The 14,064-nt window shown below is 50.4% G+C and overlaps 1 protein-coding gene across 9 annotated transcripts in view; it reads right to left on the reverse strand.

Moving 5' to 3' along the window:
- TLN2 (talin 2) overlaps nucleotides 1-14,064 on the reverse strand; it is a 414,501-nt gene that overhangs the window by 132,338 nt on the left and 268,099 nt on the right. For all 9 annotated transcript variants that reach the window (XM_007533899.3, XM_060174397.1, XM_060174399.1 and 6 more), the window contains 5 exons: nucleotides 13,683-13,863; nucleotides 11,873-11,986; nucleotides 6,382-6,490; nucleotides 3,561-3,769; nucleotides 1,268-1,366 (listed from right to left, as the gene is read on the reverse strand). In XM_007533899.3, the coding sequence (XP_007533961.1) occupies nucleotides 1,268-1,366; nucleotides 3,561-3,769; nucleotides 6,382-6,490; nucleotides 11,873-11,986; nucleotides 13,683-13,863 (712 nt within the window). The remainder of the gene's footprint in view (nucleotides 1-1,267; nucleotides 1,367-3,560; nucleotides 3,770-6,381; nucleotides 6,491-11,872; nucleotides 11,987-13,682; nucleotides 13,864-14,064) is intronic.

The following is a 14,064-nucleotide window of genomic DNA, read 5'->3' on the forward strand; positions in this document are numbered from 1 at the left end:
CACAAATCACCCACAGCTCCAGAGCCCAGAAGGACTGTGGGGTCTATGGCTTTCTCCAGAGACCCTTTGCACAGGGACTCAATTCTCCTGCCAACCAGGAGTACACTCAAAAACAAACTCCAAGGCCCGCAGACTGAAGATGCAAGGAACTGAGAACCTTGAAGGCTGACTCTTTGCTCCGACTCAACACAGAGGCATTCTGCCCCGAGGATGGAAGCTCCTCTCTGTCATCCATCAGAGAGAACTGAGGAAACCACCAGCGTCCCGTTTCATCTATTGCCTGGCTTGTGGTACAGAAGGGAGTTGATTCGCTTTGGGAATGCCTTCTCTAATATTTCAGACAGACAAGCCGGGGTCTCTTCCTGGAGGAGAAACACCCAGGAGTCTAAATGCATTTATCAGGTCACGTGCGCTTAACCCACTGCACCACCGCCCGACTCCCAAATAAAGCAATCTTTAAAAAGAAAGAAAGGAAGGAAGGAAGGAGGGAGGGAGGGAGGGAGGAAGAAAGGAAGGAAGGAAGGAAGGAAGGAAGGAAGGGAAGAAAATAATACTGTGTGGGCTCTTAACAATGTGTTTCAGCCTTTTCTGAAGTCAAATGTATGGCTCCCCTTGATTTCTTTAAAACACAACTATCTTCTTCTTCTTCTTCTTCTTCTTCTTCTTCTTCTTCTTCTTCTTCTTCTTCTTCTTCCTCTTCCTCTTCTTCTTCTTCTTCTTCCTCTTCCTCTTCCTCTTCCTCTCCTTCTTCTTCTTCTTCTTCTTCTTCTTCTTCTTCTTCTTCCTCTTCCTCTTCCTCTCCCTCTCCCTCTCCCTCTCCCTCTCCCTCTCCCTCTCCCTCTCCCTCTCCCTCTCCCTCTCCCTCTCCCTCTCCCTCTCCCTCTCCCTCTCCCTCTCCCTCTCCCTCTCCTTCTTCTTCTTTTAAGATACAGAGACAGAGAAGACAGTGAAGCCTCCTGTATGGTGGGGACTACGTTTGAACCTGAGCCATACACACAGCAAAGCAGTAAACTATCCAAGGGTTCAACCACTCAACCACTATATTCTTGCAAGGAAAATGAAATTGAATCTGAAGACCTCATGCCCCAGCTAAATCATCTGTCTTGTGTGTGTGTGACCACTGAACTTTCACCCCCAGCCCTCCACCCTCCTGGGATTCTGGACAGACTGGGCATGATGGGATGACTAGGCCTTTCCCAGCAGACTCTCTGCCGGTTCAGACCATCCCTCAGACTGTGATCCCAGACTGAGAGCTGGGATCTCTCACCTGGAATCGCTCGTCCGTCTCATTCTCCCCCATCTGCCTCAGCAGGTCCCCGCTGGCTTGCCCGATGCTCCCGGCAGCGGTGAGGACAGTCTGGCGAGGCTACGAACGAAACACAGTCGTTAGCTGTAGAGCAAGCAGACCCCTCCTCCCCCTGCCCAGCCTCCTCTTCCTCAGACCAACAGACTCTGCGGGCTGCAGGACTGCTTCTCCTGGAACCTAGATGCCTTCTCCCCGAGCCGTAAACCTCTGTGGATTTATGCTGAGACATGCCCAGCGTCTCACCAACCGACACACGAACTGCTCAGCTAGTGAGCCTCACTCAGCTGGCAGGAAGGGGAAGGGCCCTCGATGGACACCTGTGTGCCAAGCTCTAGTCTGTAAGGTCTCTTGGTGGAGGCAGGAAGAGCTCAACCAGGACTGAGGGCCGGGAGCCAGCTCAACACCTGGCACACCTCACTCTGCCCCAGGCTCTGCGGTTTGGACCCTGGCACCACATGGGAGCAGCAGAGGAGGCTCTGGGGATGGTGGAGTGGTGCTGGGGTATTTCTCCCTATCTCTTCTCACTTCCTCCCCAAAAAGAAAATTGATGGGTCCAGACAGGGAGCTCAGAGCTCAGTGGTCTGGTTGTATACACACACACACACACACACACACACACACACACTCTGCTCTGGACTCATCTCCACAAGATGCATTAAAAATAAAAGAGCTTTGGGGACCTGGTGTTAACGCAGTGGGTTAAACGCACATGGCGTGAAGTGCAAGGACCAGCACAAGGATCCTGATTCGAGCCCCTGGCTCCCCACCTACTGGGGGGTTGTTTCACAAGCGGTGAAGCAGGTCTGCAGGTGTCTATCTTTCTCTCTCCCTCTCTGCCTTCTGCATCTCTGTTGGTTTCTCTCTGTCGTATCCAACAATAATAATAACAACAACAACAAGGGCAACAAAAATGGGGGGCGGGGAATGGCCTCCAAGAGTAGTGGATTCGTAGTGCAGGCACCGAACCCCAGTGATATCCCTGGAGGCAAAAGCTCCAGGCTAGGGAGACTGCGTAATGGTTCTGCACAATGCATGAGGCTCAAAAGCCACAGGTTCAATTCCCAGCACCACCACATGCCAGAGCCCAGCAGTGCTCTGGTCCTAACTCTTCACCTGCATTATTCCAGCCTTTCGGTTCATGATTAGTCAACAACTTGTTTGGCTTTATATGTTAATTCTTCTTTCAGCCACCAGGTTCCAGATGCCAGCATGATGCCAACCAACTTCCCTGGACAGAAGACCCCACCAATGTGTCCTGGAGCCCCACTTCCCCAGAGCCCTTCCCCCACTAGGGAAAGAGAGAGAGAGAGGCTGGGAGTATTGATTGACCTGTCAACGCCCATGTTCAGCAGGGAAGCAATGACAGAAGCCAGATCTTACACTTTCTGCATCCCACAATGACCTTGGGTCCATACTCCCACAGGGATAAAGAATAGGAAAGCTATCAGGGGAGGGGATGGGATATGGAGTTCTGGCGATGGGAATTGTGTGGAGTTGTACCCCCTCTTATCTTATGGTTTTGTTAGTGTTTCCTTTTTATAAATAAAATAAAAAATAAAATAAAAATAAATAAATAAAACGGGGTCTGAGTGGTATCACCAAGTACAAGGACCTGAGTTCTAGCCCCTGCTCTGCACATGTAGGGGGGACGCTTCACGAGCAGTGAAGCAGGACTGCAGGTGTCTATCTTTCTCTCCTAGTCTCTATCTCTGCTTCTTCTCTCAATTTCTCTCTGTCCTATCTAATAAAAAAAAATTAAAAAGGGAAAAAGAAAAGGATCCAATGGCCGCCCAGTGTGGTGGATTCACAGTGGCGGCTCTGAGCCCCGGCAGTGACACTGGTGGCAAATACAGAAAGAAGGAAAGAAAGAAGGAAAGAAAGAAAGAAAGAAAGAAAGAAAGAGCCCCATGAGCTCCAAACTCTGAAGCAGAGCTTCCTTTTCCCCCACAGCAGGGTTATCGCTCATCTAGTGCTCCTAGAAGGAATCTTCCCTGCCTCTTTGTCTTTCCTTAGGAGACATAAAGAGGGATGGAGGTAGCGAGAAAGAGAGACACCTGCAGTACCATGCCACCACACATGACAATTCTACCACCCCCCTTGCAGGTGGGGAAATGAGACTTGAACCTGAGGTCCCAGAATCCATCACTCCCGTGTCAGAGGCATGACCCCCAGGCAGGACGGAAGGAGGAGTTTGAGAAGCCAGAGCCCCGAGATCCTCCCGGAAGCCCAAGGGCCCGTGGGCCTGGGGTCTCACCTCTCCAGAAGTCGGCTGCACAGCCTTCAGCAGGTCCGACACGGCCCCCGCCAACGTCCTGGCCGCTCTGAGCAAGTCCTCCCCGCTGCCCACCTCGTCGTCCATGAGGGCCGCCAGCAGCTTCACACCCTTGGACATCTCCGTCAGGTTGGAAGAGATGGTGGTGATGGCGCAGCCCACGGCCGTGTAGTCGGTGTCGGCAGGGTCACCTGTGACAGGGAAGGACCATTGCCATCAAGAACTGGGTTCCAGTAGGGAAAGACAGTAACAGGCTAGGGGTATGGCTCCAGCTGCCAGTGCCCATGTCCAGTGGAGAAGCAAGTACAGAAGCCAGAACTTTCACCTTCTGCTCCCCTAAAAATTAGAACTCTGGTCCATACTCCCAGAGGGGGAGAAATGTTAGGGGAAGATGACCAGAGGGCTCTGAACCCCAACTCCCTTGGGACCCGGAGAGAGAAGAGGAAAAAAGGAAGGACCTTCAGAAGTAGTAAGAGGTATAGGTGTGACTTAAAATGGAAGGGAAGGAAGGATCATAGGGGAAAAAATGGTCAAAAATATAGATAGAAAGATAGACAGTCAGTCAGTCATAGAAAATAAAAGTCAACCCGTATCTGTGACCTTGGGAAAACCACTACAGTTTCCAATGGAGGGAATGGGGACACAGAACTCTGGTGGTGGGAACAGTGTGGAATTATTCTCCTGTTATTTTGTGATTTTGTAAATCACTACTTAAAAAAAAAAAAGGAAACAGGTTCTACTGGGTAGGGGCTCAAGGACCACAGAGGCAGCAGCTATTGCCATGTAGAGTCCGATACCAAGTGCTATGGGCACAGAGTGAAGGCTGGGCCTGTCTCCAAGGTGCTGGTCTTCAAAGGACTTGGAGCTGGCTTAGCACCGTGGACAGTACCCATGGCCCATTGTGGACGGTGGAGCAGAACTGTGTTGTCTTTCTTCTCTCTCTGTCTCTCCCCCCCATTCTCTCTCTTCATCTCTAAGAATATATACTTATTAGGAAAAATGCACCCAGGGGGCTGGGTGGCACACCTGGTTGAGTACACACATTACAGTGCCCAAGGACTCGGGTTCAAGCCCCTGGTCCCTACCTGCAGGGGAGAAGCTTCAAGATTAATGACGTGGTGCTGAAGGTGTTTCTCTTTCTCTCTCCCTTTCTGTGTCTCCCCATTACCCCTCTTGATTTCTCTCTGTCCATCAAGAATAAAAAGGAAAGAAAAAACTGGCCACCAGGAGCAGTGTATCCATCATGCAGGCACTGAACCCCAGTGACAATCCTGGTGGCAATAAAAAAATTAAAAATAAGGGCTGGGCGATGGTGCATCAGGTTAAGTGCCACCGTACAGTGAGCAAGTGCGTGGGTTCAAGCCCTGGGTCCCCACTTGCAGGCAGGAAGCTTCACAAGTAATGAAACAGTGCTGCAGGTCTCTGTGTGTGTCTGCCTCCTGTCCATCTCCTCTTCCCCCTTCAATTTCTCTGCCTCTATCCAAAATAAGTATTTTAAAAATAAAGAAATAAAATTGGACCAAAGAGATCATTCTACAGTATTACACATGCACTGAGGTGTTGCATTCATTTCCTGGTGCCAGGTTAAAAAAAATAAGTAGCAATGGATTTACATGAACTTGAGAGAAAAATTCAAAATCCAAACAAAACAGAAGCAGGCAAGCTGTAAGACTAGTGAGAACTCTGGTGGTTATCTGTGGGAGGTGGGAACGTGTGGATACAAAACGCAGGTGGCGAGTGCAGTGTGGAACTATGCACTGTAGTCTTATAATCTTGCAACAAACTACTAATAACAAAAAATTATTAAACTACACAGCAATAACACCAATAACAATAGGTCTTTTACCCACAGGGCCTGTACGCTGGAATACTGAGGCCGTACAGACCTGTATGGCTCCAAAGGCCAGTCTCAGCATCTCAGGACCCTTCAGTAGGTTTGTCCACTGCTCTGGGAGTTCAGCTCTGCTCCTGGGATACACATACATGCACACACACACGCACGCACACGCACACACACATGCACACGCACGTGCACACACACACACGCACACACACACACACGCACATGATGAAGGCAGACACTTCCTGGCTCTTCCTTGACTGTGCCAGGCTGGGAGTCAGGCCACACCAGACATTGGAGAAGATAGAGAAGAGGGGTCCGGCTGTAGCGCAGCAGGTTAACGGCAGGTAGCATGAAGCACAAGGACCAGTGTAAGGATCCTGGTTCGAGCCCCCGGCTCCCCATCTGCAAGGGAGTCACTTCACGGGCGGTGAAGCAGGTCTGCAGGTGTCCGTCTTTCTCTCCGCCCCCCTCTGTCTTCCCCTCCTCTCTCCATTTCTCTCTGTCCTATCCAACAATGACGACATCAACTACAACAACAATAAGAAGCAAGGGAAACAAAAGGGAAATAGATAATAATAATAAAAGAAGATGGAGAAGACTCGAAGGGTGGATCTATTCATTGGATACCATCTTTGGCCTGTTAGCTCTCCACAAAGAGAGGGGAGCCCCTGCCCCCACCACACACACTGTGAAGCGTGGTCTGTCCAGCAGATTGAAGAACAGGGAGAAGAAAGTCAAGGAAGCCTCTTTAATAATGGCGGACGGAAGAGACACCAAGGAAAGAGGCCCTGTCTCCTTTCTTTCGCCTGGGCCTGTGGGAGGGAATGGGGGACACTGGCAGAGCCTGAAAACAGTCTGGCCTCTCATCCCACAGAAACCTGCTGCTCCAGTCAGAGAGAGAGAGACATACTTTTAAGCCAAACCGCAAGGCACCGCAAATCCCAAGTCCCGCAGACTCACCAGCTGTGAGGTTAACCACCGACGCGGTGCCCGCCGTGATAGCATCGACTTGGGAATGGATCTCGTGCTTGGACTCGTCGACTTTATTCTGAACCCACACCCTGGACGCCTGCAAGGAAAGACAATGGCATGATGATACCGTTTCCCTGACCCCATGAAACCAGAAAAGTCACCCTATGGAGTGAGACCACAATTCTGGCCACATTCTTCTCTTGGGGTCACCACCAACGGGGCCTTGAAATCTTAGGACACCATCTACAAAACAGGGCTCCCATACACACACAGGAACTTCTTATCCCAACTACTGTGATTTTCCACTCCACCCCCCAGCTTTTAAGATATCAATGGGGAAGTGTTAGATGTGGCATTATTTAGATACATTGGATTGAAAAAGGAAGGAAGGAAGGAAGGAAGGGAGGAAGGGAGGAAGGAAGGAAGGAAGGAAGGAAGGGAGGAAGGAAGGAAGGAAGGAAGGAAGGAAGGAAGGAAGGAAGGAAAGGGAAACAAAAGTCTCATAACATATGGGCATTGACACTGGTTGTGTTTTGCTAACTGGCACCTTGATTTTCAGAGAGTGTGTTTAGGATGAGGATATCTTGACTAGAGAATGTTCTCTGTGGGTATCAGAAGTGTCCCCTGACCCCAAATCCTTATCTGTAATATTCTTGCCTTTAGGTTCATGATTAGTCAACAATTTGTTTGGCTTTACATCTTAACTCCTTTTCAGCCACCAGGTTCCAGATGCCACCACGCCAAGCAGACTTCCCCTAGCAGACAACCTCATCAATGTGTCCTGGAGAGTAGTCTCCCCAGAACCCCACCCACTAGGGAAAGATAGGGACAGGCTGGAGGTATGGATCAACCTGTCAACGTGCATTTTCAGTGCAGAAGCAATTACAGAAGCCAGACCTTACACCTTCTGCACCCAATAATGACCCTGGGTCCATACTCCCAGAGGGATAAAAAATAGGGAAGCTATCAGGGGAGGGGGTTGGATATGGAGCTCTGTGGGTAGGAATTGTGTGGAGTTGTACTCTCTTATTCTATGGTTTTGTCAATATTTCCATTTTATAAATAAAAATTTAAAAAAGAAGGATCTCTTGTTGAGGACATGAATGCCAGGAAAGACAGCACCTTCCTGAGCGGGCTAAGCTGGAGGGGTTGGGAGGAGGGGTATTATTACTCCTTGTTCTGAAGCCAAAGCCCTCAGTAAGTTATCTGACCTTGACCAAATCCCATCTGGGTCTTTTCCTCTGCTTTAGGAATTCAGTAGTCCTTAAAAAATCTCTGCACCCTGACACCATCTCCCCAGACAATATCTTTGGTCACCTGCATGTTAGCGCTTCACCTGGGACTGTGTCCAGAGATTTCATTGCCTGGAATGTCAACCCTTTAGCCTCATTACTCGGGTGAGAACTTTCCTTTCTCATAGGACTCCTTAATTCTGTTTCAGGTGGTTCACTTCCTAAAAAAGTCCCCAAACCTAGATATAGAACAGGTCCCATGTGATAGGGCATATGTGCACATGCATCCATAAATTAGGGCAAAATATATGCCTGAAAGCAACAGTGCACAATAGTTTGCAGTGAGCCAATAAATGCAGCAAGCAAATAGAAAGACCAAAAAGACACCACAAAGTACCTAATGAAACAGTTTCTACTTAGACCTGGACACCCTCCTCACCTACTTCCTATTACACTTCCCTCAGTCACTCTAAAGCTCACCTTATCAAAGTAAGGACTACAGAAACTGAATAAGGGCAAGAGACTGCAGACTTTAATGATGACTCTTTAGTCACTATCAGGTCAGCCCAACATCTGGGATGTCAGGGAGTCCTGGGATTCCCACACAGATGTGATGGGCCTAGACCTTGAATAGATCCCTCTCTGCATTGTCACTAGTCATCTCCATCAGGAACAACAGAATGGACCCTTTGGTGAGCCCCCATAGGACCCTGCCCTCAATGTGGATCAACAACGGTAGAGAATGTTCCATCCTCCGAAGGGAGGTTAGATAACATACTCTATCTAGCACCTGAGGAAGATGGGTCCTGAAACTGGGGCAGCTTGGAACGTTCTTACTCAAGACCACAGAATGCGAACTTAGACCTGCAAGGATGTGGAGGTTACACAGGCTCCTGTGCTGAATATGGGCCCCAGATCAAATCGATGGGGTTTACAGTCCACAATATTTATACACGTTTCCCATATTTGGGAGCTACTCTCTTCCCTGATGCAGCTCTCTATCCCTTTTTTCCAGCATGACATCATCTCCCCAGACAATAACTTGGGTACACCTGCATATCAGATGTCAGGCTCGGGAAAAAACTAGTAAAGTGATGGGCCCCTTGGAATAGACCTAAGACAGACCTACTAACTGTTTGCAAAACGGAGACTCCCAATTCTTCATCTGCAATATTCCAATCTTTAAGTTCATGATTAGTCAACAATTTGTTTGGCTTTATATGTTAACTCTTTTTCAGCCACCAGATTCCCGACGCTATCATGATGCCAACTGGACTTCCCTGGGCAGACGACCCCACCAATGTGTCCTGAAGCCCCACTTCCCCAGAACTCTACTCCACTAGAAAAAAAGACAGGCTGGGAGTATGGATCGGCCTGTCAAAGTAATTCCAGAAGCCAGACCTTCCACCTTCTGCATCCCATAATGACCCTGGGTCCACATTCCCAGAGGGTTAAAGAACAGGGAAGCTATCAGGGGAGGGGATGGGATATGGAGTTCTGGTAGTGGGAATTGTGTGGAATTGTACCACTCTTATCCTATGGACCTGTCAGTGTTTCCATTTAATAAAATTAAAAAAAAAACAAACAAACAGTAAACTCATGGGCCCCTTGGAATATACCTAAAATAGAACTACTAGCTTTTTCCAAAATGGAGACCCCTAATCTAATCTGCAATATTCTTGCCTTTAGGTTCTTGATTATTTAACTATTTGTTCTGCTTTACATCTTAATGCTTTTTCAGACACCAAGTTGCAGATGCTACCATGCCCCAGAGGGATAAAGAATAGGAAGGCTTTCAAGGGATGGGATGGGATATGAAACTCTGGTAGTGGGAACTGTGTGGAATTGTACCCCTCTTATCCTATGGTCTTGTCAATATTCCATTTTATAAATAAACTTAAAAAAAAACAGGGGCCAGGTGATGGCGCACCTGGTTAAGTGCTCACATTACAGTGCACAAGGACCTGGGTTCCAGCCCCTGGTCCCCACCTGCAGAGGGAAAGCTTTGCAAGTGGTGAAGCAGGGCTGCAGGTGTCTCTCTGTCTCTCTCTATCTCCCCACCCCTCTCAATTTCTCTCTGTCTCTATCCAATAGTAAATAACATATCTAAAAAAACAAAATCCCTGCACCCTAGTCAGCATGTCCATGTATGCCCAGCCACAGCAAATGGTCTATTTTCTCGCCGTTCTGGAATTCACCCATGAATGACGGCCTGTGTTGGCCCAGAATGGCCTAGTGGGGCACAAGCTGCTACCCTTTAAGCACTGATCTGGGTCCAGGATGCGTCTCTGCTAATAATGTCCTCCGGGGACCAATTCTTTGAAAACCACTGAAGCCGGAAAATGAAATTCAAATGCTCTCAACTATTTCCTAGGAAGCATCTGGCGGTGACATATCTGGTTAAGTGCACTTGTTATAGCGCACAAAGACCCAGGTTCAAGCCCCTGGCCCCCACCTGCACGAGTGGTGAAGCAGAGCTGCAGGCGTCTCTGTCTCTTTCCCTCTGTATGTCCCCATCCCTCTCAATTTCTCTCTATCGAATAATATAAACACATATTACCATGCACAAGGTAATAACAAAAGTAAACAAGATTCAAGCCCTTGGTTCCCACTTGCAGGGGAAAGTTTCATGAGCAGTGAAACAGTGCTATAAGTCTCTCTCTCTCTCTTTTTCTCTCTTTCCCCTCAATTTCTGTCTATATCCAAAAAAAAAAGAAAGAAAGAAAGAAAGAATGGAAAACAACAACAACAGGAAAATACAAGGCAGCCTGGAGCAGTGAGTTTGTCATGCAAACACTGAGCCCCAGCAATAACCCTGGTGGCAATTAAAAAAAAAAAAAAAGCTGTCATCACAGTTGTGCTGAATGTGGAAGGCTGCCAGCTACACTTTCCCATGCAGGAGGAAGATTTCACAACTTCAGATCCTTGGAGCCTGCACAGAGGAGGGCCTGAGAAGGACTGGAGGAACTGAAGGCTATTCTGGCTGGACTGGAGGAGGCTACAGACTGTGTTGGTCTGGGGCCTGGGATGCTCTGAAGGTTCTAGTCACTCCTACACCAGTGACTGTCAACCCTGGGTCCCATCAGAATCACCCAGAGAGATAAGAACACTGACCCCCCCACCCCTACCACCACCACCACCACCACACACACACACACACACACACACACACACACACATACACAGTCCCACCTCCCATGACTGATTTTATTGTTGTTGTTGTTGTTGTTGTTGTTCCGGCCTTGGGCTTGGCTCTAAACCATTCTTGGGTCTAGAGTAACAGCGTCAGCCAGTGCTTGCTGACTTGAACACTACCCAGATGTGTGGAATTTGGCTAAAATGCAGATTTTTCCTCAAGGACTTGCTGGCGGTAAGGCCAATGGTTCTGAGGTTCTCTCAAGGCCCCAGGGGAGGGGACGCAGTCCTAGGCTGCTGGGAGACCTGGGAGACCACACTCTGAGCATGGGAGACATGAGGATTCCAGAAGCAGCAACAGCTCTCACCCACAGAAAAGCCCGAATCACAGCAACCCAGCGGTGCTCAGAGCACAGTCTCTGGAATAGCATCATTAGCAGAGAACCTCCTGGGAATGCACGTTCCCAGGCTAAAGAGGGAGTGGGACACAGAACGGCGGGAGAGCCCAGTCAGCTGTGTTTTCACATGTTTTCTCAGTGGTGCTGACACTTTTTTTTTTGTCTCCAAGGTTATCACTGGGGCTCGATGCCTGCACTATGAATCCACTGCTCCTGGAGGGAGGCCATTTTTGTTGCCCTTGTTATTATTGTCATTGCTGCCATTGTTGTTGTTGGATAGGACGGAGAGAAATGGAGAGGAGGGGAAGACAGAGAGGGGGAGAGAAAGATAGAGACACCTGCAGACCTGCTTCACCGCCTGTGAAGCGACTCCCCTGCAGGTAGGGGGCCAGGGGGCTCAAACCGGAATCCTTATGCCGGTCCTTGTGCTTTGCACCACGTGCGCTTAACCCAGTGTGCTACCACCAGGACCCCATGCTGGAGCCAGGGTGATGGTGGCCGGAGGAGTCCAGGCTGACTGAGTGCTCCCACTGCGTGAGCTGGAGCACGGTGAGGGCCGCGCCCGGGGAGTGTGCTGCCAGGCTCACTCTGAGCAGCGTGGTGGACCACAGCCCTGAGTCACCCGGCGCAGCACCCGCAGAGATGCTCTCCTCCGGCCGGGCATCTGAGTCAAAGCAGGGGCCTCTAGAAGCGCAAGCGGCTTCCAGCACTCACCATGTCTTGGCCGAGCGGCGGGAGGGAGTCCAGCTCGCCGAGGTCGTCCTGGGCCTGCTGGACAGCGTGCATGCTGGTGTTGATGGTGCCCATGAGGGCCTGCTGGGCCGACGTCTGCAAAGGCACGCAGGCAAGAGGCTGTCACGCCACGTCCCTCTGCGGGGACGGGGAGAAGCCCAGGCCATCTCAGGACAGAGGGGGATAGACATGGTGGCATACTGACAGGCAACTCAACATAGCAGTTTGTTTATGGAGGCAGGCAGAGGCACACCTTGTAGAGGGCACATTAATATGCGTGAGGACCCGGGTTCAAGCCCCCAATCCCTATCTGTGGGAGGGAAACATCCACCTCAGAGAAAACTTTTTTCCCCTCATATTTCTTTTATTTATTATTCACTGGATAAAGACAGAGAGAAGTCAAGAGGGAGTGGGGAAATGGTGAGGTACTGAAGAAGAGATAGACAGACAGACAGATAGGTGATAGACACACCTGTAGCAGTGCTTCACAGCTTGCCAAGCTTTCCCTCTGTAGGTGGGTCTGGGGGGCTTGAACCCAGGTCCTTGCACACTGTAACACATGCACTGAACCATGTGAGCCACCACCAAGCCCAAGAAAACTTCTTTGGAGTCAACAGACTTCTAGGCTCTTTGCCTCTTCTGTTTTCAACATCTTCTAGCCTGACAGCACGGGATTCCCGCATAGGCGCAGATAGGCTTGGGGAGGTGGCTCAGTGGGTAGAGCACATGGTCTGCTGTCCAGGAGTCCTGGGTCCAAAGCCCAGAAGCATCTGGCAGCACCAGAGGAGTGGGAGTCCTTTAAATGGGGAAATGTTGTTTCTCTCTCTCTCTCTCTCTCTCTCCCTCTAGCTACATAGCATTCAAAAAGTATGTTCTTTTCAAAGACTCGATCTATTTCTTTCCTTTTATCAAGCAGACATACTATTTTATTTATTGGATAGGGACAAAGAGAAATCAAGAGGGACAGGGGGAGAGAGTGTGTGTGCACAAAAGAGAGAGATGCCTACAGCCCTGCTTCACCACTCATGAAGCTTCCCCCCTGAAGGTGGGGGTTGGGAGCTTGAACCCTGGTCCTTGCACATTGTAACCTCGGTGCTCAACAAGGGGCACCACTGCCTGGCCCCGAGTAGGTCTGTTTCTGAGCATCTCCAGGGGTCAGCTGAGCCACTCAGCTCAACGCTGCTGAAGGTGACAGGTTTGTGGCCCTGTGTCTCCAGCCCCTAGGAGGGGCCACTGGCTGTCACCTAGCCCCCAAGGACATCTGTGATTCCAGTGAAGGTCTCCCCAGCGCTGGCCAGCCAGAAGTAGGCACAGTGTGTTGGTCATCATTTCTCCTTTGGCTAATTCTGCTTTTGTTTCTCTCCGTGTTGGCCATCACGCCAGGTTCCCCTGCGTGGCTTAACACTGTGGTCTAGTTACATAATCACTGTTTTGCCTGAGACCCGCCCTGCCTGCAGGGCACTGGTTTAATCCCCACTGGTTAGATGGAAGCTCACTACTTTCACCCTCTCCTTCTCCCCGCCCCCATCCTACCCATTTCCTTTTTCCGACCTGCCACTTCCGTCTCAGAAGGTATAAAGGCAGATCAACAAAGGCAGAATTGGATTGCGTTCCATGAGTTCCTGGTCGTCTCTCTCCCGCCCGCGAAGCTAGCCCAGCACAGTGGGCATAGGGCACCGAGACATGGAGTGAGCAGAGGGCAGCGGACACCTAGCACCCATCAGGTGGCCGGGCTGCTCTCACACGTAGGGTGACAGGGGACAGGGGGCAGGGGGCAGAGCAGCAGCCTCACCAAGGGGGGCATGTGTCCTCGGTGCATCTGGCCGACCAGGACTTGCTGCTGAGGAGAGGGCATGCTGCCCACGTTGAAGGTCTCGGGGCCGCTGGAGCCGGAGCGCATGACAGCGGGCAGGGCCACCGAGCCATGCTCCACCTTCCCCGTCCGGTTGAACTGCTGCTGCAGGATGGTGGACCTGAGGGGACAGCGGGGTGGTCAGCAGCGTGGGATGGCCCTGGGGGTGGTGGGGGACCACTCATGGGGGGGGGTGCTGGAGCGACAGGCTCGGGGCCAAGGGCGTCTGTGGCTTCCTGCTGGGAACACAGGTTTCAAAGGGGTCACCTCACCTCAGAGGGAACCTCGGGATGGCCCAGGTTCCAGTCCCTTGGGAGAAACA

The sequence above is a fragment of the Erinaceus europaeus genome, chromosome 16 (genome assembly GCF_950295315.1).
Source record: "Erinaceus europaeus chromosome 16, mEriEur2.1, whole genome shotgun sequence".
Lineage (NCBI taxonomy): Eukaryota > Metazoa > Chordata > Mammalia > Eulipotyphla > Erinaceidae > Erinaceus > Erinaceus europaeus.